The following is a 27,584-nucleotide window of genomic DNA, read 5'->3' on the forward strand; positions in this document are numbered from 1 at the left end:
GATCCCAATTAGTAAAGTCCAGCTTGTGCCCCTCCTCCTGCAGTAAGCTGCCTCTCTCTGGGTGCTCGAGCCTAGTCAACTCTCCCATCTAGCTCCTAAAGTACTGTTGTTAATGCACTTGGATCCAAACACAAAGCAGCACATGGCCCTCTTATAAGTTTCAAGTAAGTTTACATTTTACATGCCACTGGTGCTTGCCTCCCCAGGAGTGTGTTATTTCCGTAAGAACAGGGGACGATGGTGTTATTACTTGCTCTATATCCCTAATAAGAACTAACACAGGGTTGGGCACTGAGTAGATGCTTAAATCTTTAGCGAATGAATGATGAACAAATGCCTAGATCCAAAACTTACAACTCCTATCTCCCTGTTGTTTCTGTTAGATCAGCTCTGATGACTAGGGATGCATTTGTCCTTCCTCTTTGGAAGAGTCGGTATAATCAGGGAGAACTCACATACACCAACAACACTGTGCCAGGTACACATAAAATAACACGCTCATGGGTAATCCTCACAATTATTCTATGATGTGGGAATATTTCCAAGTTCTTCTCTCCCATTGCACAGATTAGGAGCCTTAGGTTCAGAAAGCCTAAATTATTTACCCAAGTTGTACTATGAATAGGTGGTAGTTTTCCAGGATTTCATAACTAAGTCAGCTGGTTTGAACACAGTGCTGGGAAAGCTGTGGTTTGGAATCTATGCAGCCTTAACCATTTCCTTTTGTTTTGTGGAACGTTCCTTATCCTCGCCATTTACTCTATACTCATAGGAGGCTTTCTTTAAACCAGAAGGTGGTCTTGATATAATCTATACTGAGGAAACAGGAGGACATCTCGTAAGGAATCATGATTACTTCCTGAATATAATGAAAGGCATCATTTGTTAACTACCTGCATTTTTTCCATTTAAACTTCATGTAACTGTACTGAGATATATCATTATCTCCATTTTATAGATGAAAAAACTCAAAATTAAAGAAGTTAGGAATTCACTCATACCGCAAAACTATTAACAGTGATTCAAACCCAGGATTGTCTGACTCCAAGGCTGGTGATCAACAATGACTTCAAATGCTATCCCAGTCCATGTCAACTGCCTTCAGGCAGTCTCAGGGGCCATGTCTGATTCTTCTGTCTGCCCAGCATCATGCACAGGTCTTGCACAGAAAGGGTGCCTAGGAAAGGTTTTCTGAATTGAATTTAAGTGTCTTAGATTCAATTTCATGGCACTGATGTTGGTCATTATGGGCTTAGACGTTTATAAGAATCTACTTAAATAAGTGTCTAAGCCCATAATGACCAACATCAGTGCCATGAAAAAAAATCACACAGTCCCAGCTCATGGTCCTGTTCCAGGCCTCAGGATACAATGTAGTTAAAGGAAGGCAAAGCCATGAAGGTCTGGGACCAGAGTTTTATATTCAAGAGGCTTTGAACAACTATTATGAAGGAATATAGCTCCTTTTGCTGTGGAAAGCTAGAAGATAGCTAAAAGAACAGTCTGAGAGGCCCATGAGACATCCAGCAGTTTTGCTACATGGGCTAGGACTGGACCTCAGGAGAGAGGGATGAGGTGGATGTTTAACTTTGGGAGTCATCAAGGTACAAATGGAAGCCATGAAATTGTCCAGGGAGAGTAAGTAGGGAAGAAAGGTCTAGAACAGATTCTGCCTGAGCCTGAAACTTTGGTCTTGGAGTTGGCACCTCTTCTTCCCATAACCCAAAAGTTGCATGCCTACTGACTTCACCTTCACTGAGTCTTTTACCTGTACTAAAGCAAGAGCCCCCACAAAATTGGACCCGCTGCCTCCACTGTCATCTAGCTAACATACATGCATCTGTACACAGTGCTCAGCATGTCACTTTTCTACTCATTATACCTCATGATCCGTTTGAGGCTGCCATCAGTTTTTTCATTTTACAGATTAAGAAGACTAAAGCTGAGGCAAGTCAGAAAACTTGGCCAGAGTCAAAAAATTACTGGAAAAGCAGTATTCAAAATTCAGTTTTCTGAACTTCAGAGACTTTACTTTTACCATCTTACCATGCTGTCTTCTAAACAGGTATTTATATCTTTTTATATCTGGATTATCTTGAGCCTTTCCCTTTCCTAAAAATTCTAACAATAATAAAAATACTGGCCAGCTGCAGTGGCTCACACCTGTAATCTCAGCACTCTGGGAGGCCAAGGCAGGCAGATCACTTGAAGTCAGGAGCTTGAGACCAGCCTGGCCAAATGGTGAAACTCCATCTCTACTAAAAATACAAAAATTAGCCACGTGTGGTGGTGCATGCCTGTAATCCCACTACTGGGGTGGCTGAGGCAGCAGAACTGCTTGAACCTGGGAGGCAGAAGTTGCAGTGAGCCAAGATTGGGCCACTGCACTCCAGCCTGGGCAACAGAGTAAGACTCCAAAAAAAAAAAACAAAAACAAACAAACAAAAAAACCCACAAACAAAAAACTCATCAGAAGTCAGAATATCTCTTTTCACAGTATCATACACCTATACAGTACTTTATAATTTTAAAACACATTGCCTCATTTTAACTCTTACAACTGAAACATAGGTAGTATTACAATCTTCATTTTTGGATGGATTTTTTTTTTTAAACAAATTAAAGCTCAGGAAAGGGAAATAACTTGCCCATAATCATATAGTGTGTCAGGAGTAGAGGCAGATGTTCAACTTGGATTGGACTCTAAAGTTCAGGCTTTCTCCGTTATACTTCACTATCTCAGGATGTTAATTGCCCTATCACCCTTTCTTCAGAAAAGGGTCCAGGGGCATAATTTCTTGATAACTTACCTTGCATCTGGCCAATGGTTAGATCTTTATCCAATCTATCAACACCTAGAAAACATGAGAATTCATTGTGAAATAGATTTTGCTGTTCAAGTACTAAGTAAAAAGTGTTACAAAGTTGTAAACATGATAACATTCTCAATTTATGTTTATACCAATCCTAACTCCCAGAGCATATTCTCACCACCAGATGAAACTTTTCAGGTTGAGATTCCCCTAAAATCACTATGTTAAACTGGTTCTGAAAACAGGGTTTTACTATTTTAATTCTCATAATACTCAGAATATCCTTATACCACTGTATCTAGCTCTAGGCTAAGAAGGACTTGAGCTTGACCAAGTAGACAGGCCAGGCCAGAATTAGGTCATCCTAACGCTTAGATGAATGCCTATGCTAGTTAGGTTTAGAGACTGGGTGTAGGGAGGAGAAAAGGCATAGATGAATGAGGAAGGTATTCTACTTTGGATGTCACTACTCATTTGGTGAGAAGTTTTAATGAGGTCATATTGAGATGACAATATACCAACACTGCTATGGACTGAGTTGTGTCCCCCTAAAACTCATGTTGAAGCCCCAATTCCCAATGTGACTGTATTTGGAACTAGGGCCTATAAGGACGTAACAAAGGTTAAATAAGGTCATGAGGGCAGAGCTCTGACATGATAGGATGAACATCCCTAATTAACGTCCTTAAGAGAAGAGACACCAGAGAGCTCACGTTCACTCTTGCTTGGCCATGTGAGGGCACAGAGAGAAGGCAAGCCAGGAAGAGAGCCCTCACCACAACCTGACCATGCTGGCACCCTGATCTCAGACTTCCAGCCTCCAGAACTGTGAGAAAATAAATTTCTGTTGTTTAAGCCACCCAGTCTATGGTATTTGGTTATGGCAGCCTGAGCTGACTAATACATGCACATATACACTTACCAGCCAAGAGCAGCAATTTAGGAATGGGACAACTAAGAAAGAGATTGGATAAGCCTCGGAACCAGCCATCCCAGTATTTTTCTGTTTTTGCCAGTTCAATTCTCCAGGTGTATGGATGGTCTTTCTTGGTCTGGAGGAATAAGAGCAAGTTCTGAGTCTCCGAGGGCAAGCCCTGGAGGAACAGGATTAAAAACTAGATCCCTGGGAAAAGGAAAGGGAAGGAAACTAGCACTTATTAAGGACCTACTGAGTCCCAGACATTTTCATATACATTCAGTCCTTCTAACAGTCTTGTTGTATGGGCCACTGTAATATTCATTTTAAGATAATTACAAGTTTACTTTTTATTGCTATTAGTTTCTGTAAGTTTAGGAAACTTTCTTAAGATCACAAAGCTAGTAAGTGGTAGTGCCAAGATTAAGCCTTTCTCATACTTGGTTGGCAAAAAGGATGTTTTTCATCAAAATAATAACTACAAAGAACATATTGCAGTATGAAAAATGTTTATAATATAAGCAAGAAACAGATTACAACATGTCATCGAAGTTAGGATTAGTACTGGAAAAATGTGGTATACTTATAGTAAAGTACGAAAAAGGAAAACTGAAAATAGGTTGATTTGTTAGTACAGCATTTTTTCTTATATTTTATGATAATGATATAATGTTCCTGCAATAGTAATTTTGAAAGGAAATGAGACAAATATGACAAAATGTCAACATTTATTAAATCTTTATAGTAGATAAGTACAGAGTATGCAATCAAATATTGGCTAAAAAAATAATTCTCTATAGTTTTCTATACCATTGAAATATTTGAAACATTATAATTGAAATAAATATACTGAATCAACCACAATATGAAAATCTAAAAGCGAACACGAGATAGTAACATATTACGTTAAAGATCACTGGATGCTTAAGATGTCCATACTACCCAACGTAATCTACAGATTCAACATAATCTCTATCAAAATTCCAATGGCCTTTTTTTTAGGAAATAGAAACAAATCATCTTAAAATTCATATGGAATCTCATGAGACACTGACTAGCTAAAAGAATTTTGAAGAAGAACAAAATTGGAGAACTCACACTCCCCAAGTACAAAGCTGCAGTAATTGAAACAACTTGGTACTGGCATAAAGACAAATAGACCAGTGGAACAGAATACAGAGCCCAAAAATAAACCTTCACATAAATGGTCAGATGATTTTTGACAAGAGTGCCAAGACCACTCAGTGAGGAAAGAATAGTCTCTTCAACAAACAGTACTGGGATAACCAAACAGATATGCATATTCCAAAGAATGAAGCTGGGGCCTTATTCCCCAGCTTCATTAAAGACCTAGTAAGACTAAGATTAAAGACCTAGTAAGTCTAGTAAGACTAAGACATAAAACTCCTAGAAGAAAACATGGAGGAAAAGCTGGATACTAGACTTGGCAATGATTTCTTGGATATGACACCAAAAAGCAGTGAACAAAGGCAAAAATAGACAAATGGTACTATGTGTATGGAATGCGAGAAAATCTTTGCAAATCATATATCTCATAATGGATTAATATTCAGAATATATAAAGGACGCCTACAATTCAGCAACTAAAAACATCGAGTAACCTGATTAAAAAATGGTCAAAGGGCTTGAATAGACATTTCTCTAGAGGTGATACAGAAGTGGCCAATAAGCATATGAAACGATGCTTAACATTACTAATCAATAAATAAACGCACATCAACACCACAATGAGAAACCATCTCACCCCCATTAGGATGACTACTATCAAAAAAGAGAAAAATAAGTGTTGGTGAGGATGCAGAGAATTTGGAACCCTTGTGTACTGAGTTGTAAAATGGTTCAACCAATAAGAAAAACATTAAGGCAGTTCCTCAAAATATTAAAAATAGAACTACTACATGATGCAGGAATCCCACTTCTGGGTACATATCCAAAGAATTGAAAACAGAATCTCAAAGAGGTATCTGCAAACCCATGTTCATAGCAGCACTATGGATAACAGCCAAGAGGTGGAAGCCACTCAAATGGCCACTGATGGACGAATGAATAAACGAAATGTGGTATATACATATATAAGTCAGTTCAGAAAAAGGAAGAAATGCTATCACAAGCCGCATAGGGACTGAACTTTGAGGACATTATGCAAAGTGACATAAGCCAGTCACAAAAAGACATATATGATCCCACTTATATGAGGTATCTAAAGTAGTCAAATTCATAGAAACAGAAAGTAGAATGGTGGTAACCGGGGCCTTTGGAAGAGTTTTGGAAAAGGGGAGTTGTTGTTTATATCTCAGATGTTTCACAACAATGTGAATATTAACTGTACACTGAAAAATTACCGAGATGGCAAATTTTATGTTTTTTTAATGGATGGAAGGAAGGAAGGAAGGAAGGAAAGAAAGATGGCCAAATGGGAAATCAAGAAACTTGAGTCTTCTAGTCCTATCTTTGCCACTGATTTTCTCAGGTCCCTTCCCTTCTTTGGGCCTTGGTCTTCTGTCAATAAAAGGAGACATAAAGGTACCTTATGATTCAAATATTCTCACTAAAGAACTAATTCTATTCTCCACTGTTAATATTTACCAGGGGTAGGACACTTTAAAGGAAATACTGCCATTTCAACCTGGAACCTCAGCCTGTCCTATTCCCCACAACACTTTCCTTTAATGAGCCATTTCTAAGAGATCAGCTCTACCGTCAGAGACAAGGCATAATCTCACAAGCCCCTCCTATATGCACACTGAACTTCACAGGGAAATGACAAATTTAACGTAAGAGAACCTCCAAAAAGTAATATTATAATATATATATATAAAAAACAGTTCATCTCAAATCTTAAAATTTGTAAAACCAAAGGAAAAATTCTGGATAGAATTAGGATTTCTCCTGTATTTAGGTTATTGGAAATAAATCCTTTCTCCCAAGAGCTGGATCATAAAGTTTAGTTTAGATGCCTATTGGATGCTGTGAAAATGGTAATAAAGCGGGTTGATATAATGAGATCCACTTGTTGTTGGGTGGGAGAAACAGAAAGTTGGCTAACAATCTTTCTGGGATGTTTACCTGGGCGAGATGCAGTTCTCCACACAAGGGCATCCACCACAGGCCTTGCATTATCTCCCACTGTTTCACTGGAAAAGTGTTTAAAAACATAACGCTTTGTGTCAGTCAGATCTGACTGAATGCAAGTCCTAAAGCCATCATTAACTAATAACTGTGGGTCCCTTGGGAAGTTACTTAATTTCTTCCAGCCTGGTTTTTCTTTCTTTCTTTCTTTCTTTTTTTTTGAGACAGAGTCTCACTCTGTTGCCTAGGCTGGAGTGCAGTGGCGCAATCTCGGCTCACTGCAACCTCCGCCTCCTGGGTTCAAGCAATTCTGCCTCAGCCTCCCGAGTAGCTGGGACTACAGGCGCATGCCACCACGCCCAGCTAATTTTTGTATTTTTAGTAGAGACAGGGTTTCACCATGTTGGCCAGGATGGTCTCGATATCCTGACCTCGTGATCCACCCGCCTCGGCCTCCCAAAGTTCTGGGATTACAGGCATGAGCTACTGTGCCCAGCTCCAGCCTGTTTTCTTAGCTGTGAAATTGGCAGCACAAGATCTGAAAGAACTGTAAGGATGAGCTAAAGATACCCATGTATGTGAGACAACAGGAGTGTGGTCTGGCACATAAACAAGTATTAAAATTTTTTAAAAATACATAGGATGTCAATAACCTTGAAAAAGAAGAACAAAGTTGGAGGACTTACACACTGTCTGATTTCAAGACATACAACAAAGCTACAATAACAAAGACAGTGTGGTACTTGCATAAGGGCAGACATATAGATCAATAGAATTCAGAGTCCAGAAATAAAATCTAACATTTATAGTCAACTGATTTTCAGCAAAGGTGCCAAGATAATTAAATGGGGAAAAAGGAGCCTTTTCAATAAATGGAGCTGGGACAGACTATTTATTGGATATCTACATGCAAAAGAATGAAGTTGGTTCCATTCCTGGTATTATATACAAATATTGACTCAAAATGGCCTAAATGTAAGAGCTAAAGAAAATTCTTAGAAGAAAACATAGGTATAAATCTTCATGACTTTCAGGCAAAGCCTTCCTAGATATAATACCAAAAGTACAAGGGACAAAAGGAAAAACAGATAAATTGAATTTCATTAAATTAAAACTGTCTGTACTTCTAAGAATGCCATCAAGAAAGTAAAAAGACAACCCACTGAATGGGAGAAAGTATTTGCAATTTAGGGATCTGTATCTAGAATATATATAGAACTCTTAAAATTCAGTAATAAAATTAAATAACCCAAGTAAAAAATGGGCAAAGTATCTGAATAAACATTTCTCCAAAGAAAATACGTAAGTGGACAATAAGCTCATGAACTCAGTATCAAGAGTCATTAGGAAAATGAAAATCAAAACCACAATCAGATACTACTTAATACACATTAGGATGGCCATAATCACAAAGAGAGAAAATAACAAGTGTTGACAAGGATACTGATAAACTGGAACACTCATACACTGCTAGTGGGAATGTAAAAGGGTGCACCCGCTTTGGAAAACGGTCTGTCAGTTCCTCAAAAGGTTAAATATACTTACCATATGATCCATCAGTTCCAATCCTAGCTGTGTACCCAAGACAAATAATAAAAGCCTATATCCACACAAAAAGTTACACACAAATGTTCAAAGAAGTATTATTCATAATAGACAAAAATTGGAAACAACCCAAATGTCCATCAAGCGATGAATGGATTAAAAACTGTGGTATAGCCATACAATGGCACATTATTCAACCATATAGAGAAATGAGGTATTTGATACGTGCTACAATATGGATGAACCCTGGTAATTTTATTCTAAGGGAAAAGAAGTCAGTCACAAAAGACCACATATTATTAGTTCCATTTATATTTTATGTCCAGATTAGGCAAATCTATAGAGATTAGATTAGTGGTTGCCAAGGCTGGGAGGGTTGGGGAGAAATAGGGAGTGAATACTCATGGACACTCCTAATTAATGTGCCTCAGTTCACCCTCTCAACAGAACTGCTGGAGTTTATGAAACCACATAATTGGGCTTATAAAAAAATACAAAGAAAAAATGAGTTAGAATTAAAAATCGAGGATCTGGGTGTGTTTTAGCTTTAACTTTTATGTGTGACCATGGGCAAGTATCTGTACCTAAGTTGTAAAATGGTGATAATATCTACAATGCAGAACTAAAATGAGAATTAGAGATGATAAATGTGAAGCATTCAGCATAGTGCTTAGCACATAATGAGTAAAAAGCAATTAATTATATTAAGAGTCTCAAATCTACTAAATGCATGCTTGATGACCTTGGGCAAATCTCTTAACTTCTGAGCCTCAGATTCTACACCGTAATATGGGAGAAAAGATCTCTCCACACCTCATAAGATGTTGAGAGGACCAAATAGACCATGCGTTATTTATACCTTTGTAAACTCTAAAGAGGTACAAAGTATTATATTTCTGATCACTGATTTTAAAGATGGCAAGAAGATCCTCAAATTTAAAATCCTGTTTAAAAATGTATTCTCCTTCTTGCTAACAGCAGCATCTCCAAATGCAAAGAAGTAGGTCACTACATGTTCATTACCTGCCATTAGTAAGATGTTTATAATCAAATCCATCCCTAGTCTGCAGTTCATGATCACTAAACATTTTCAAGAAAAAAGCACTTGTTACCACTACTTGCCTAGCAAGTACTTATAAAACACTATTTATACAACCCTGAGCTAAATGCAGAGGGAAATTCATGCAGAACATCAGTTTCTGCCACAAAATACACATTTTTTGTTTGTTTGGAATACAATTCTTGCACAGAGGACAACCTGAGTCAACAGATGACTAGCAAAGGACCATAGGATTTCTGAGTGTGACTTATAAAATCAGTTCTATGACTTAATATGTACAACTTCAAAAAAAAAAGTGCTAAGGTGTGTCATATAGACTTTCAGTGCTGTGTTGGAAAGAGAGTGATATCAATTAAGGTCAGAAAGCTTCCCCAAGGAAGCTGGGTGTGGTGGCATGCACCTGTAGTCCCAGCTACCGATACTGGGGAGGCTGAGCTGGGATGATCACGTGAGCCAAGGAATTCAGCCTGGGCAACACAGCAAAACCCAGTCTCAAACGAACAAACAGACAAAAAAAAAAAAAAGGAAAGAAAATGAAAGAAAGCTTCCTCAAGGAGATAAACTTTGAAAGACAGATGGACAGGGTAAGATCTGAATGAGCTTAGAACAGACTAGTAGGAAATGGAATTTTTCTCATGGGAGGAAACACAGGAACAGAAGAACAGGTGAGAAAGCAGTCTGTTTTAGGGGAGGGTAAACAGTGTAAGTTTTATGTTCCAATTGGTCAGAGCTATCAACAGCGCTTTACATCTTATAGTTAAGCTAAGTATCTCTTATGATAGTGTCTTTGTGCCCTAAAATACCTAACGGCAAACAAAAAGAACAATGTTATCAGCCCTTCCCCACCCACACACAGTTTGAACCATTCCTTTCAAGAATAAATCTACATCTTTTCAAGAATCAATGTTTTAACCCACCTCCATGTCATCTTCCTTTTTCCTCTTGCTTATTGACTCACTTCCTTCCTCATCTTCTTCTTCTTCCTCTATGATTCCTTCCACTATAGATTTTGAGCCTTCTGGACTTGTAATTCCTTCACACCTAGGTTTTTTTTTAAAAAGTGCTATTACACACCTCTTTCCAATACAGAAATTATCTCAGAGATACTCATGGCCTTTTAAAATCAAATGTTAGATAAAACTTAACAATTATCCTGGTAGGAGGATAGAATTGTGCATTTCCAGGGCTGTGGAAATCATGGCCAATGTATAACTATACTCCAAGGGCTGGTTTCCACTTCTTACACCAATACTGACCCATAGAAAGGAAACAACCATTTCCTCAGGCATGAGTTTTATTGGCATAATCTTACATAATCTTCATAACAATCCTATGAAGTAGCCCTCAAGAGTTAAGAAAATTGTCCAGTATCACCTAACTCATAAGCGGATAAGGCTGGGATGCAAATCCAGGCTCAACTAACTCCAAAACATGGTGCTTCTCTGCTGAACCCTGCTTACAGTAGAACAAGGCTCAAACAGAATGATAAAAGGCCTCACTTTTTAATTAGCTGACAGAAACCATCTGAACCAACCAATTATTGTTCTCTTTCAAATGGCACCTCTAGAACAAGCAAGATAAAAAGAGACTGGGATAAATTCAAAGGTCAGCGGTAGATTTTTAAGAATGATAACTTCTCCCTCTCTGTCTTCTCTGCCAAACCTTCAGTGAAGTGTACGTTCATAAATGTTTTAAGTAGGAGTTTTATATGAAACTTGAGGTGCCAAGCTTCACATGTAGTATACAGTATAGATGTGATTTAAAAAACAGTGTAACAAAGAAACATATGCTTTGAATTTCTATAGCCTGTGGATCAGGAGGTTCAAGGCAATTTCACCTAGATCATAAGGGGCAGGAAAGTTCCAGCTATCTATGTGACAATTAACACACGTGCACATACACACTCTCCTACACATAGGTCTACTTATTAAGAGAAAACATCACTGGAAATAAAATTTTAAAATCACTCAACTATCTGCATATATGCCATGGAAAATGCTTTACTACTGATTAGACAAATTTGAGGTCTCAAAATATTTAGGAATTGAAAAGTGGGCAGTCTCACAGCTTATTCAAAGTCTTGCATTTAGACTACCTGGTATTTCTACTGAAATTGCCCTTTTAGGCATAAAACCCATAATATAGGCCTTGAAGTCAAATACACAGGAGTTTGAATCTCAGCTATGTCATCCACGAGCTATGTGATCTTGGGAAACTACCTGTCTGAACTTCTATTTCCTCATCTATAGAGCAATACTTATCCTTAAGAGGTATTGTAGGGATTAAATGAGATAGTGCAAATGAATGAATGAATCTAGGTAATAAACATCAACGGCTCCTGACATTAAAAAAAAAGAGAGAGAGACAACCGGCTGGGCGTGGTGGCTCACGTCTGTAATCCCAGCACTTTGGGAGGCCGAGGTGGGTGGATCACGAGGTCAGGAGATAGAGACCATCCTGGCTAACACGGTGAAACCCCGTCTCTACTAAAAATACAAAAAATTAGCTGGGCATGGTGGCACTTGCCTGTAGTCCCAGCTACTCGGGAGGCTGAGGCAGGAGAATTGCTTGAACTCAGGAGGCAAAGGTTGCAGTGAGCCGAGATCGCGCCACTGCACTCCAGCCTGGGCGACCAAGTGAGACTCCGTCTCAAAAAAAAAAGACAATCAGACATTATGTATTTCCTGATGGCAGTACACAACATCACCTATTAAGTATTCTGGCAAACAAAACACCTGATCCCAATGAAGCTTCTAGGTTTAACTATTTACAGAGAATATAAGGAACAAAAGAATATGTTAAATTATGGCCTGAGAATTCAATCAGCAAATCCAGATCACGGGAAATTCTATGGGGCAAACAGGAAGGTTTCCTCAAGAAATAAATTGCAAGGAATCAAAAAAGAAAGCGAGATACAAGTGGAACCTTAGATTAAAAGATGCATGAGAGGTGTATCAACCACTTGCTATCTACTTATTTTGATTTTGACTTTAACCATAAAAAATTATTTATGAGACAATCAGAAATGTGAATATTGATTAGATATTTGATGATATTAAAGAAATGCCAATTTTTTAGGTGTAATAATGTCATTGTGATGATGTTTAGAGAGTCCTTATTTTTAGATCATATGAAAATCTTGCAGAGGAAATTATATTTGTTTGGAATTTGCTTCAAAATATTTTGTGACTGGGGAAATACATAGGGGCACAGATGAAACAAATGAGACATAGTTACGGGTTAATAACCATTGAAAATGGACAATGGGCACACTAGGGTCCATCCACTATATTACTCTTCTTTTATATGTGTGAAAATTTTCCAAAATATAAGGTTTTAAAAATGAGACAGTGCATATAAAATACCTTGCAGAGTGCCTGGCAAATAGTAAACACTCAATGCTGTCATCATTTTCATCTAACTCCTGTCTGTTCTGTTGGGCAACATTTTCTCAATTCATCAAACTTTAAGTTTATTTTGTGACTATACAGCAATATCCAGAATACCATGTAATTCCATCAGGAAAGATCAATTGGGCTAAATAATCTTAGCTCATTCTTAGAATCTGGCTTTCACTCAGGCTATGCCAGAGCTTTTTTATTATAATTCCCTCACCGCCAGGTTTGGCTTAGAAGGAGACGGTTACTAGAATGAAACTCAGCTGCCATCACTAAGGTGAACATAATTTTTCATGTCTATGCTCTGGGATTCTTTGCTTTTTAACACATACAGTTTTGCTAAGGTAATCCAGTATTAAATAGAGGAGGAAAGAAAAGAAAGGGAAGGAAAGGAAAGGAAGGAGAGAAAGGAAGGAAAGCAAAAGAAAATCTGTAATTCCCTCACCATGTTTCTGCCTCTAATCAGACCAAGGGGGAAAAGTAAGACCTACTGTTTGACTTGGCCAACCATTGAGACACGGGCAGACTCCAGATTTCGAATCTGGCCACTCTTCACACTGGGAAAGAAAAGAAGGAAGAGAGAAGGGTATTCAGTATCAATTGTATCAAATCATTGGAATCAAATAAATAATTCCACAGATTATGTGAGACCTAATAAAAAGTAGTGATCACCAGTGTTTCTTACTATAGAGATTGCCACTACTACTCACCTGGCTATATGGTTATAAGCTAGGTAGTAAAAATTAAGTAAAAACACCATAGCCATTTCAGTTCTGCAGCTATTTATCAAGAGGATACTAGGTGCCAGGCCTATATTCAAGAAGCACATAATTCAGTAGGGAGAAAAAGACACACATAATGTTAATATAACAAGGCAAGGTTCAAAGAAGGCACTTTATCATGAATGAGGAGGTCAGAGAAAGCTCCCCAAAGGTCACAGCTAAACTGAGGAGCATAGACAACAAGTTTAACCAGAAAATAAAAGAGGTTGGTTGGAGCATTCTAGGCAGAGGGCACATTGTGAGCAAAGGTGCTATGATGTGAAAGTCGGCAAGATAATGATTTTAGAAGACTGGTTGCAAGCAGAAGCAGGGAGGAGGCAAAGGGGGAGCGTGACAGAATAGGATTGGTAGGCAGGCACCAGCTTCTCCAGGGCCTTGTGTGCTGTGCTACAGAGTTTAGGCTATCTGAATAAATTAGGCTTCTCACATTTGTCCACCTAAGTACAACTAAGGGCAAAGCAAAATGACTGCATTCCCAGGGGGAACTGGAAACACTGCCTGAAGCAAGCCACCAGGAGAAAGTGTTTCTTTAAATCTCATTTCTTAGTTTAAAAAATCATTCAAAATTTTAAAGCCCCCCTCCTCAGATAATGACATTATTTCTTACTTTAATGGTAAACTGAGGCAATCAGAACTATTACCTCATCTTTTAACTACCAACTGAATAAACAGATTCACCAATAATAATATACTCTGCCTTGATGCCTGTTTAATACATGAAATATCTCTATTCCAATGAAGGCCAACCTTGGGCACTAGTTTCCATCCCCTCTTGCCTCTGAAAAGATACTGTTTCCTTCAGTTATCCTGTCTCTCTTTTGTGTCACTTTTTTTCTCTTGTGGATGTCACAACCATACTCTACTATCCAGCCTTTAAAAACATTCCCAATGCCACATTCACTACTACCTATTACTCCATTTCTCTGCTCTCCTACATAGCAAAGCTCCTCAAAAGAGTTATCTTGCTTTCTCTACCTTGTCACCTCTCATCCTTTCCCCAACTTATATCTGATTTTTATCTCCCATTTATTTTCAGATATTTATTTTGTCAAGGTCACTTCTATCATGCCAATTCCAACAGTCATTTCTTGGTCCTCATCTTACTTGATCTCTCTGCAGCATCTGACACAGTTGTTCTCTCCCTCCTTCTACAAACACTTGCTATACTCACCTGGTTTTCCTTTTACCTCATCAACTGTGCCTCTTCAGTTTCTTTGTTGGATCTTCCTCTTCCTCCCAAGCTCTAAATATTGTGGAATATCCCAAGACTCAGTCTGGGATCTTTTTCCTATCAATATCAAGTTCCTAGGTCTTCACATTCAATCTTTCACCTTTAAATATTAACTATGTGATGACGATTCTCCAATTTATCTCTAGTTCAGCCTCTTCTAATCTTCTAACTAGTATATACAATTGCCTACTTAACATTTCCACTTACATATGTAATAAGCATTTGAGTTTATCCAAACAAAACTGATTATCTGCCCCTTATTTGCTCCCATATCTACTTCTTTCTGTTTCTACCATTCATCCCATTGCTTGGGCCAAAAACCTAGAAGTCATCCTTAAGTCCCTTCCTGCCCTCCCCCGTCTCTCTCCCAACAGCCAATCCATAAACCAGTCATGTCAGCTTTACCTTGAAAATACATTAAAAAATGACTCTCTTTCTTCCTCTGTTGCCATCCTAGTCTATGTTTACCATTCTTACTCTCCTATACTACAACAGTCTCCTAACCAACTTCATACCTTATTCCCCACTTCTTCTTCTATTCGATTTTCCTCAGAACAGCCAGAGTGGTGTAACCAAGATGCAAATTTGTATCTGTCTGACCTCAAAGCCCAGGTTTCCCCTAACTTTTTTGTTTTGTTTCAAGACAAGGTCTCACTTTGTTGTTAAAGCTAAAGTGCAGTAGCATCATCATAGCTCACTGTAACCTTGAACTTCTGGGCTCAAATAATCCTCCCACCTCAGCCTCCTGAGTAGCTGGGACTACAGGCACATGCCATCACACCCGGCTAATGAAAAAAAAAATTTTTTTCTTTTTGTAGAGACAGGGTCTCACTATGTGGCCCAGGCTGGTCTCAAACTCCTGGCCTCAAGTGATATTCCTATCTCAACCTCCAAAAGCACTGGGAGTACAGGTGTGAGCCACCACATCTGGCCTAAAGCCCAGGTTCTTAATGGCTATACCCCTGCTGCCTCTCATTAGGAAACCTATGAGAGCAAAAGCAGTAATTAACTGGCTTTATATCGCAACATAAAAAAAATCTGGAATAGCCAAAATGGCCATCGGTCATAAACCTGATTCAGATATCCAGCAGAATAAAAAACAAAATTACCAAATACCTCATAGTATAACAATTTTCAGGTTCAGAAAAATCAATGACTCTCATGAAACCCAGTATCTTAACATTTAACAAACAGAACCCTTATGCTATCCTGTATCTGGCAAAAGAAACAAGACTCTACCTTAAGAGAAGGCCTACCATGATACCCAGGCTGCATGAGGTACCCTTCTTCTATATCCCCTGGCTTCCTTCGTTGTGTTGTGTTTATCCATTTCCTTGTTTGCATCCCCAGTTTTTTGATGATAGGAACTGAGCCTGATTCATCCCCCAGTTCTTAGATCAGGTACTGACACATCTTAGGCACTAGAAAAAAAAATTTACCGAATAAATTTTAAAGTTTGGAAAAAGGGCCAGATGCAGTGGCTCATACCTATAATCCCATGACTTTGAGAGGCCGAGGCAGGCGGGCAGACTGCTTGAGTCCAGGAGTTCAAGACCAGCCTGGCCAACATGATAAAACCCTGTTGCTACAAAAAAAAAAAAAAACCCAAAAAACAAAAATTAGCTGGGCGTCGTGGTGCACATCTGTAGTCCCAGCTACTTGGGTGGCTGAGGCAGGAGGATCGCTTGAGCCCAGAATGTCAAGGCTGCAGTGAGAGCTATAATCACGCCACAGGACGCCAGCCTGGACAACAGAGTGACACCCGGTCTCAAAAAAAAAAAAAAAAAAAAAAAGTATGGATAAAAGATAGATGGGCTTTAGACAACTGAGCCAACTCTAGAATAACTTTCTCACTGGTTGTTATTGTGGAAGCAGGCAGGGCACCTGAGGTATAAGCCAAGCTGGCAGCAGCTACATTCTTGATGCTGTCTGCCCAAGATAGAGAGCTCTTTGATATTTCCGCAAGAACAGGAATCCTGCATCACAGTAGTGAACAGGAAGTGGTAAAAACAACTTCACCAAACACAAACATCATTCTGACAAGCCATATTCTTACATAAGACCCTTTGTCCTAGGAAAACTCCTAGGATATATTTACCAAGTCCTAAATTTCCACTTGATATCTGATTCAGTTAACAGATATATTCTGCCTGCTAGGGCAGTCTGCCATATGCTATATGAAAGTAAAAAAGAAATACAGAATAGCTTCTTCCCTTATGATGCAGGAAGGGCATTAAGACAGACATTAATAAAAATTAATATGAGCCATATCCCTCAAGGGAGGATTGGAAAACTTAAGGGTATACAGTGCAATATAATAGAGACTTAAAGGTCTCTAGTAATTTTGCTGAAAGAGTCATCTGGGTGGTTTGGAGAACTTAAGAGAAAATGTTCTGAAGAAGGGACTGGAGATAGAGTTAGAAGAATAGGAAGGAAGATAGGATGATGAAGACATTTATCCAAAGACTGATCTCCTTGTGGGAAGGGATAGTGTTTTATTCATCTCTGAATCTTCACCTGTTAGCACAAAGTAAGTGTTTAATAAATACTTTATCAAATGATTAACTGAATTAATGAATAAATTCATTCCTTTGCTTAAATGGAATTCTGACACTGATTTTTATAAAAACTACCCATTGAGTTTATTTACCCAAAATCCAAATAAACGTGAGGGAATGGAACCTATAGCCATCTTCCATTTCTCCACCATTTTATCTGAAACACAGCAAGTAAATCTAAAACCATGGAGCGTCAGAGGTGGATGAGGCCTTAGAAACCACCTAGTCTAACCTCTCACCTCAGAGGCAGAAACAGCTAGACCCAGCAGATGATCAATAATTACTAAGATTCCAGGAGGCACTACAGTGTATTGGGAAAAGAATGGGCTTCAGACAACTGAGCCAAATCTAAAATATTTTTAAATATTCAAAAAAATTCTGCTGTTTATATAATGTTTCCTCATATGTTATTACAATAAAGCATGGCAACTGAAATTCTATTCCTCGAACTTGGCGCTTGACCTAAAAAAGAAGAAAAGCTACAATCTAACATTTAGAATAAAGGCAACAGTGGCTGGGCACTGTGGCTCATGCCTGTAACCCCAACACTTTGGGAGGCTAAAGCAGGAGGATTACTTGAGGCCAGGAATTTGATTACTTGATTACTTGAGGCCAGGCTAAAGCAAGAGGATTACTTGAAGCCAGCCTGGGCAACATAGCAAGACCTCGTTTCTACAAAAAATTTAAAAATTAGCCAGGCTTGGTGGTGTGCACCTGTAGTCTTAGCAAATTGGGAGGCTGAGGTGGGAGGATTGCTTGAACCCAGGAGTTCAAGGTTGCAGTGAGCTAGGATCATGCTACTGCACTCCAGCCTGGGTGATAGAGTGAGGCCTTGTCTCCTAAATAAATAAATAAATAAGTAAATAAGCAAGCAAACAAACAAATTAATTAAATAAAGGTGACAGAGATTTGTTGGTTACCTCCATTCAATAGCATTCTCCAGAGACTTGAAGGTTTTAGGACGACCCCGTAAGAAATTCTGCATGCTATTAAGTGCATCCATAGCTGTACCTGGATGTTAAACAAAAACTGTAACCACATATTTAACTTATTCTGAGCATTTACACTCACTGAGTCAATTACTATATATCTGCCCTTGATGACAGCAGAATTTAGTGATGCTTACAGAGAAATAAAGATGGCCCTCAATAATTTTTGCCTCTGGGGTATTCACTCCTTTATGTCATGCCCTCACACTGAAGAGGATGACTTATATTCACAAGCAACAGTGTGACTTCTGAAGCTCGGTCAGAAAAGACATGGAAGCTTCTTTTTATATGATTAAATACAATTATGGAACATACATAGGATTGAAATAGTATGCAGTCATAAAAATGTGTTAATGAAGAGTTTTTGATGACATGGAAAAACGGTTATCTTGTATAAACTTAAAAAGGATGTAAAGACAGAGGGACATATTTCAAGGTGAATGAAATCAACAATAAACTAAGACAAGGTAATAATCTACCATGGATGTCTCTTATTAAGTGAAATCCTGATTTGGTCCGTGCTAAGAAAACTCACCTTCTACAACATCAATCATGCACAGACCCAAGAGGCTTGGTACCAGGTTGGATGATGCTGTGTGGACTGCAATAGCACCACCCATGCTATGTCCAATCAGCATAATTGGAGGAGGAAGGTCCCCATACATGGCTTCAACCACATTGCCAACATCTCTGTAAAGAGAAGAAAAATATATAAGAATGCTTTCGGACAACACTATAAAAACGGTTTTCTTTCCCAGTTCCTTCCTTTGGTGTGTAACAGTGCTGGGAAACTGTAAAAGTCTATTGGGCCATCTTACAAACATACCTATGTAAACCTTCTAACATGCCCCCAGTATCAATATGTGTAGCCACACACCTAGCTCTCCTGATAAATGGCAGGTAAAGGACTAAGAACCCAAATTACTGAATTTTCCTTTACATCACACTTTCACTGTTCCACATATGTAGTACAATTACGTAAACATATACCTTTATTTTGAACCTAAGATTCAAACTCTGGAAAAATCATTTAACTGCTCTGTTTCAATTTTCCCATCTATAAAACAAGAAAAAAAATTTATTAAGCATTATAATGTAGTAAACCTCGAGATCACAAGATGAGCCCCAGCCTCAGTTTATTTTTCACTATGTGATCTTGGATTAGTTACTTAATCTCTCAGAAACTGAGTTTCAACATTTATAAAAAAAGAGAAAAATATCACTGACTGCTCTGGATTGCTTTGAGGATTAACTGAGAGGTGAACAAAAAAACACCTCGAAAGAGTAAAATGCTTCACAAATGTTAATTATTATTTACAATTTCTCATTTGTTTGAAGGATCAACATAAATGTAAGTACAGTGCTCTGAGAAACTAGAAAGGTGTTCAGAGCTCATTTTATTGGCTTTGGTTCTAGTCTTCAATTATGAATGGATCTGTTTAACAAAGACCAATTTTAAAGCTTTGAAAATTAGAACTGAAGTATGAAGTTTGGTTTTTAATTGCATGTAGGCCTTCCTTGCTATAGCAATAGGTGGACAAGAACAGTAAGGTGTGTTTCTGGAGACCCACTGGCTCTACTGCCTTATTATAGATATATATATTTTAGGCTAGTTCTACTCCCTTCTTTTGGGAGTGGCTGGTTCAACTTCAAAAGAAAGTTTTGTCTTGCTGAGCGTCATTACATACTTTAAGCGCACTCACACAGTGTTAACCAAATATAGCAAGTGTCAATGAAGGAACACAGACTTTCATATATAATCTCTACAGTATTCATAATGGCAAAGGCAAATGTTATTAGTTCTGTAGGAATTGATTTTTAAAATCTCATACAACAATTGCAGGAGTGAATAGGGTAGCCTTGGCAATTGTAGACCATCTGAATGGGAGATAGGGAGGCCACCAAACTTTGTAAGTGAAAACAAATGGTTTAATATTCCTTCGGACTTAAATTTAAGATTAAGACAGAAAGTGAAGCAGTTCAGGCAGTCATCCAAAGCGATAACAAATAGTTAAGATGAAAAGTCCAAGCTTCTTTGACACTAGTGCTGCTTCTATACGAACACAAAATTCTCTCCGGGAGACAAAATGATATGAAGGAAAGAAAAGAGAACTAATACTTATTCAGTGCTTCTTTTTCAGTTGTGCTATAAAACTTTCTTATAACATCACCTAATGTAATCCCTCAGCAGCCCTGTCTAGAAGGGTCTGTATTAATCAATTAATCTCACTGGGTCTATAAATATATTATTGCATTTCTACCAAGTAAAAAGAGCTGCATTTTGTTACTACCTCACTGAAACATATTTTCAATGTTTCAATGGGTTAACCAATTTATGCACTATTGGAACACTAAGCATGTGGGAGTTATTTATATTCTACTGCCCAAGGTCATCACCAAGTTCTGATTGCAAAAATTCAAAAAATTGCAACCTCAGGTATAAATGGTAAAGCCATCTCCCCTTGGCATAGGGTACTGTGAATTCAGAGTAATTTCATGAAGTCAAAACTATAATGCCTTTGCCCAGAGGCCACTGGAAAATATCAGGAACAAAGACTTGATACAAGTGGTCTTGGCCCAGTGCGGTGGCTCAAGCCTGTAATCTCAGCACTTTGGGAGGCCGAGGCGGGTGGATCACGAGGTCAGGAGATCGAGACCATCCTGGCTAACATGGTGAAACCCCGTCTCTACTAAAAATACAAAAAACTAGCTAGGCGTGGTGGCGTGCACCTGTAATCTCAGCTACTCTGGAGGCTGAGGCAGGAGAATGGCGTGAGCCCGGGAGGCGGAGCTTGCAGTGAGCCGAGATCGCGCCACTGCACTCCAGCCTGGGCGACACAGCGAGACTCAGTCTCAAAAAAAACAAAAAAAGCAAACAAAAAGTGGTCTTTAGAGTAAGTAACACAGAGGAAATTATTATACATACAGTTTCTAAAAAATAAAACAGGTAGTATTCCAAAGCTAATTCTGCATATTAAAATAACAGACCAGAAAAAATTATATCCTCAATTAATCTAAAACAACACTGGATATAATTTTGGGGGCAAACTTTTTTTTTTTTAAAGAAAAGACTAAAGTTTAAAACATGTTTATATTAAATATCAACATGTAATTTCCAGAATAATTCTTGAACAATTCCAAGAAACTTTCGGTTGCTAACACACAAATAATGAGTAAAATAAAAGGATGCTATGGACGACTATCTAAGTCCAATTCTCCTTAAAATACACATTAACTGAATTGAAGGGGTTCTGCAGTATCCGCCTCATGCACAAAGGTAGACAGGTCTGAAACACACCAACTGAACATCGTGTCTGAGCTTAGGAAAGGCATATTTACCCAGGTAGAAGGTAGTTACGATTAATCACTTGATCATCTACCACCAAGAAAAATGTATTGTTATTAAAATCAAGCAGAGCATTCAGTCAACAAGTACCTTACTTGAGGTAAGTCCTGAAAATCCAGAGAAATACAATAAAGATGAAGTAGCAAGGGTTACCTACAAATCCAGACTGTAACTGGATGTATCACAATTTTGGTGGATGCTTTTTAAAGGGATTCTGTCATATTTTAATGCTAGGTTACTTTTCTGAGAAGCATTACTGTGTATCACAGAAACTGAAATATCAGAATGACCCAAGCTCAAATTTGGCTTTTTCACATACTTTCTTATGGAGTATTTAGGTTCCACAGTTGATAGTAAGTATGCCTATTTTGAGATTTTTTTTTTCCACAGAGTAACTGAATTCAGAAATCACATAAATGTTTGACTGCTTGGATAATTTCAGCAAGAATCCAGTTTGTTCGCCCTTTTGATTCTTGGTCATCTTCATTTACTGTGGATGATTTTTATTATTAAAAAAATTTTTTGGTGCCAGTTAACAACTTACTACCTCAACTCCAATTCATCCTTCATTGCCTGCTCTACAAAAACAGACGTGAGTGAGGCCTTTAAATATTTTTCCCTTGCCAGTAGGCATGATGTTAAGCTATGTTAATGGAGGGTGCTAGAGAAACACAGAACTTCCCCCAGTATCCAACTCCTGCCAATTCCTGCACAATTCCTCCTGCACAAATGGCTTCTCCCGTACTCTAGCCCTCCCCCACCCAGTGTTTTTGTAGACAAGTGCCTCTGGTGAGATACCTCCCCAAGAATAGCTTTCCCTGTACCTTAGAGGGCAGAATTCTGTCAGGTTCCAAAGGACAGATTTTCAGCAAGTTCTAACCTTCGGTAAGCCATGGTTATGCATTCTCCAACAAGGTCTGGATCTCAACCCTGGGTGTACTCCCTCAGCCCAAGGGAGGAGTGGTTGTTCCTTATATCTGCTTTCCTATATTATTAAGAGTTTTCTTTACTTCTTACTACCAATCTCTCATTCCAATCCCCTGTTATTGTGAATAATTATTTATATTCAACTTTACTTATACAATTTACTATGTTGTTTCTCTCTCCTGATGAGCCCTAGACTGAAACATTATTATTTAGTCCATGTTTCCTTAAGGTTCTCAATTAATTCTTCAATTTCCTCTAGAATGTTAACCAAGGCATCATCATCAATTTGTCTGACTGCCTGGACACTCAGATGATGTATTTCACTTTTTTGTTAAAAGTCAAGAAACCCTTTACTTCCTTAAAAATCATTCACAAATCTTCCTAGAGGTATCACTAACAGGCTTGACTGTTTAAGGATATATTGCTCTCATATTAACAAAGGCAGTAGGAATAATTGGGGGAACAGATTCTTACCTCTCTTTTCATAGTTTTTAAGGCATATGTTCATTGAGTGGAATGATACTCATACTATACACATTATTTCTTTCTCTCTCTCTCTAACAAGGACTATAGTTGAATGACCTTAAATTCAATCTACTGACTGTGTGATTTCATACAGTTATTCAACCTATATGAGCCAGTTTCCTCATCTGTAAAAGGATATGTCTGTATTACAGAGTTAATAATGAGGATTAATTTCAATAAATGATTACACAAAATAAGTTAATGATTATTAATAAATGCTTAGTTTATACTTTAATGAAAGCTGGCTGATAAAAAGTACACAAATAACACCTACTATAATAATAAAACAACTATCTCCAGGTAGACAGTAAAAAAATAATAGTATTAAAATTATTGCTACATCAGTTTGGGCTCTGAAGGAAAAAGTTTATTCTTAAATTAAAGCTGCTAAAGTAAAAGAGGGCAAGATATTTTTGGCCAAAGTGACCAAATACCTGAGAGAGTATGTATTAAAGCAGAATGGCTAGAAGAATCCTATTTATGCTATAGGTCAGTGATTCCCAAACAACAGTCATTGAACTGGTTCCATCAGATTCCTATATAGAGCTTTATCAAAATATAAATGTCCAGACCCCACGGCTAGAAGTAGGTCTGGGGTAGGGTCAAGTCATCTGTATGTCTCGTAACTTCTCAAGTGATTCTGATGAGTGAGCACTTTTGAGAGTCACTGTATATGCTACATTCATTTTTTACTTTAGGCCCAGGGTATAATTGTCATTTTTTTAATATTATGTTCTCATCTTTCTATGACATAAGTCGAAGAATATGCACAGGATACCTGAAGGAGAAACTCTCAAGGCCTCTTGCATACAACTACTTTTCCAAGCATAAGTCCATAATAGGTATCCAGATTCAATGCAATTCCATCAACAGAAGAAAACTTTCAAAAGCCTTCACAAACTAAACTGTGCCTTGAAGAATTTTCATGTGCTTTATATGATGATCATTGCATTGGACATACCAAGAAAGATGCAGGTTTCTTTCAAGATTAAATAGTAAGGAGAAACCAAAAGTAGAGGAGAGAGAACAGAAGTAAAATGTTCCTTGTGGTAATTATTCTCCAACAATCTCATCAGGAAAGTGATAAAGTTATAGTACTATTTATAATAGTGATGGGAGACAGGCAATGTGTAAGAAATATCTGGTTACTTACTTTGCCATTGTTTCTGCAGACAGATCTTCAGGATTCTTGACTTTTGTTTCACCTAAAATGAAAATAGTTTTAAAATTCCCACAGACAGGAATTATAAAAGCAGAAGAATTCTCTTTTAAAAATACCATCTTTGGACAATGGATTAAGGACTTTATAATTTTACACAATGAGTTTAGCAAGGATTTTCTACAGACAAATCTTTACAGTTATCCTAAGAAGGATAATTACAGTAGCCTAGCAAAGATTTATCCACATTCCTTATACATCAGCATAAGAATCTGGTTACTTTAAAGGACATTTTCTTAGCTTAACACATATAAAATACAAAAATAAATACTATAAATAAAACTTTAATATATATACATACACATACATTTGTAAAGACTAGAAGCTACGACTTCCTTCAAAATGCCCAAATCGAGCTGGGCACAGTGGCTCACACCTGCTATGCTAGCACTCTGGGAGGCAGAGGTGAATGAATCACTTGAGGTCAAGAGTTCGATACCAGCCTGGCCAACATGTGAAATCCTGTCGCTACTAAAAATACAAAAATTAGCTGGGCATGGTGGCGCACACCTGTAATCCCAGCTACTAGGGAGACTGAAGCAGGAGAATTGCCTGAACCCAGGAGGCAGAGGTTGCAGTGAGTTGAGATGGTGTCACTGCACTCCAGCCTGGGTGACAGAATGAGGCTCCATCTCCAAAAAAAAAAAAAAAAAAAGAAAAGAAAAAAAAAGCCCAAATGGAATAGACAAGGTAATTTTATGGCCATGTTGAAATTTCTAATAGTTACGACTTTTCAAAGGGGCTTGATGACTATAATCCAGTAAATGGCTAATTAAGAACTTTACTCACCATGACTTCGCAGATCCAAAGCCACAATCCTACACTGAACTCTACTAATAATCGCTGCCTAGGAGAAAAAGGAAAAGGAAAAGTAGTTAAGACACATCTAGGATAACAAATTTTGCCCAATTCCCAATGATAACTTTGTAAAATGAACTACCATCAGAATTCAAAGGACCCAAGAGAATCAAAAGACTTTCTACTTTTAAGCAAAATGAAAGAATGATGATTTTCTACTAGTTTTGGCATATATTGTGGTTCTGTCCCAACTTCAAAATATGGCTTTCTCTACTTAAATCCCTCTTTCAATCTTAATTCTTCCTATCCTTTCTTGACACACACAGTTAAGAGCCTTTAGACAATGACCCTTTGAGCTCTGGTTTTCATCTATATTCTTTGGATATCTTTTCCTTACTCTGGAGAGAGAATCCCTTAAATAAGGATGGTGAGTCAGTTTATATCTTGGCTCAGGACATCACAGAAACATGACATTCAAATCATGAAATTTGCTGAAAGTAGAAGTCACGGAAGAGTCTTCTTAAGATTCACTTAAGACAGATACTGTAGAACATACAAGTTTGTGTTCCTGTTAAAAATGTATTGAAAAAGAAATCATAATATCATGGGGGAGGTACAATTTTAGAGGTTGAAAGAAATCTGAAATAATTGGGGATCTTCTTCCTCAACTAAATTGGATTCTTTGACAATAATATATCACAATTAGGGCTACCAAATGTCAACAAATTTTAACTTTTAAAAATAAAATAAGAGAACTGTCTAGTCTAACCATCACATTTTATGAATGAGAAAACTGAGGCCAAGAGAAAGAAAATTATTTGCCCAGGGTCACATAACAAATAAAAAGTAAAAACAGAACTAGACCCAAAGTAAGTTACCAATATAAAAGTAAAAGTAAATCACAAAACAAGTCAGATTAAGTCATATTTTAAAAATCCCATAGAAAATCAAGTCTGATTCTATTCCTATTACTCTAACGAATACCGTTTAAAGACAACAATGGAATGAAATTCTACTATACTTTGCTGTTTGTTCCTGAAAGCTATTTGCTAATTTACAGGAGTTATTTAGTGACAGTAAAGCCTTCAATGACAAAAACAAATCCATATGTTAGAAATAAAATTAAGTGGCAAAGATAGTATTAATTTGCTTGATTTCTGTAGATAATAGAACCAGGTTTATAAAACATAAACAAAATATATATTTGAAATTCTACGCTTTAACTTGAAAGCAATGATTTACAATCATAGGTGCCTGTCAGAAAATCCCTGCAAATATTAAAAACAAAATTTTCATTTATTTATTTAACAAATCTTTCTAATAAAAATCTGGCACCAATGGAGTAATGGAGTTACAGGAGGGAAAAATACTGGCAATACTTCTGCTCTCATGGTATCTACATTCTACTATGGTGGAGGAAGACTAGAAAAAAATAAACGAGCAAAGTAAATTCACAGACTAACACGTGCTTTAAAGATAATAAAAAAGTGTCAGAGCAGATCTATGGTAGCTACTCCAGATCTTGCCACAAATAGTACAACTTTGCTACTTCTGAAATGGATGAGTGGAAAGCAGCTATTTAAGAACTAGACTTAACCAACCATTTTCTCACTAGAATATTATGGTGTTTAGCAGTAACTGCAACAATAGCAGTAGCAGCTAATGTCTACTAAATCTATGTGCCAGTCAGCAATCTAAATGCTTCAAATGAATTACCTAACTTTCTCCTCACAACTCTTTACTACTTAGACATAATTTTCAGCATTTTACAGATGAGGGCATTTTACAGAGAGATTACATAACTTGCCCAAGGCTAAATAACTAATAAGTGACAGAGACAATTTTCAAATCCAAGCTGCCTGGTTCCAGGTGGTTTTCAACCCTGGCTACATAACAGAATCACCTAAATACTACCACCCAGGTACAAACCCACCAGAAATTCTGATTCAAGTGAACTGGGTTAGGGGCCAAAGTTATTTATACATTTTAGACTTCTCCAGGTGATTCTAATGTATACCCAAAATGAAGGCCTACTATCCTAACCCTAGACTAAAGAACAAGAGACAAGATTGGAAGATGTGGGTAGTAATAGCATGCTTCTATATCACTTCGTAATCCCACCAGATTATCTCAGATAATCTCATATTATCTTCTTAAGAAGTCGGCTGGGAAAATACTAGTACAGTTTTTTTGGCTGACAAAACAGGTTCTTAGAGGTTTATCAAGTATTGGTGAAAGTATGGAGAAATAGGTATCCCCACAAATACATGATATCCTCAAACTTAATTTTGGCCAATTTGATAAGTGAAAAGTGGTATTGTTTTTAAAAAAATTTTGCGGGTACACAGTAAGGGTATATATTTGTGGGGTACATTAGATATTCTGAT

At 37.6% G+C, this 27,584-nt stretch overlaps 1 protein-coding gene across 2 annotated transcripts in view; it reads right to left on the reverse strand.

Annotated features, from left to right (window-relative positions):
* PPME1 (protein phosphatase methylesterase 1) overlaps positions 1-27,584 on the reverse strand; it is an 83,553-nt gene that overhangs the window by 4,761 nt on the left and 51,208 nt on the right. For both annotated transcript variants that reach the window (XM_003910403.4, XM_009186922.3), the window contains exons 4-11: positions 25,189-25,246; positions 24,334-24,385; positions 18,918-19,072; positions 18,314-18,404; positions 13,314-13,379; positions 10,342-10,465; positions 3,736-3,865; positions 2,811-2,855 (exon numbers count right to left, since the gene is read on the reverse strand). In XM_003910403.4, coding sequence (XP_003910452.1) covers positions 2,811-2,855; positions 3,736-3,865; positions 10,342-10,465; positions 13,314-13,379; positions 18,314-18,404; positions 18,918-19,072; positions 24,334-24,385; positions 25,189-25,246 — 721 coding nt within the window. The remainder of the gene's footprint in view (positions 1-2,810; positions 2,856-3,735; positions 3,866-10,341; positions 10,466-13,313; positions 13,380-18,313; positions 18,405-18,917; positions 19,073-24,333; positions 24,386-25,188; positions 25,247-27,584) is intronic.

The sequence above is a fragment of the Papio anubis genome, chromosome 12, assembly GCF_008728515.1.
Source record: "Papio anubis isolate 15944 chromosome 12, Panubis1.0, whole genome shotgun sequence".
Classification (NCBI taxonomy): Eukaryota; Metazoa; Chordata; class Mammalia; order Primates; family Cercopithecidae; genus Papio; species Papio anubis.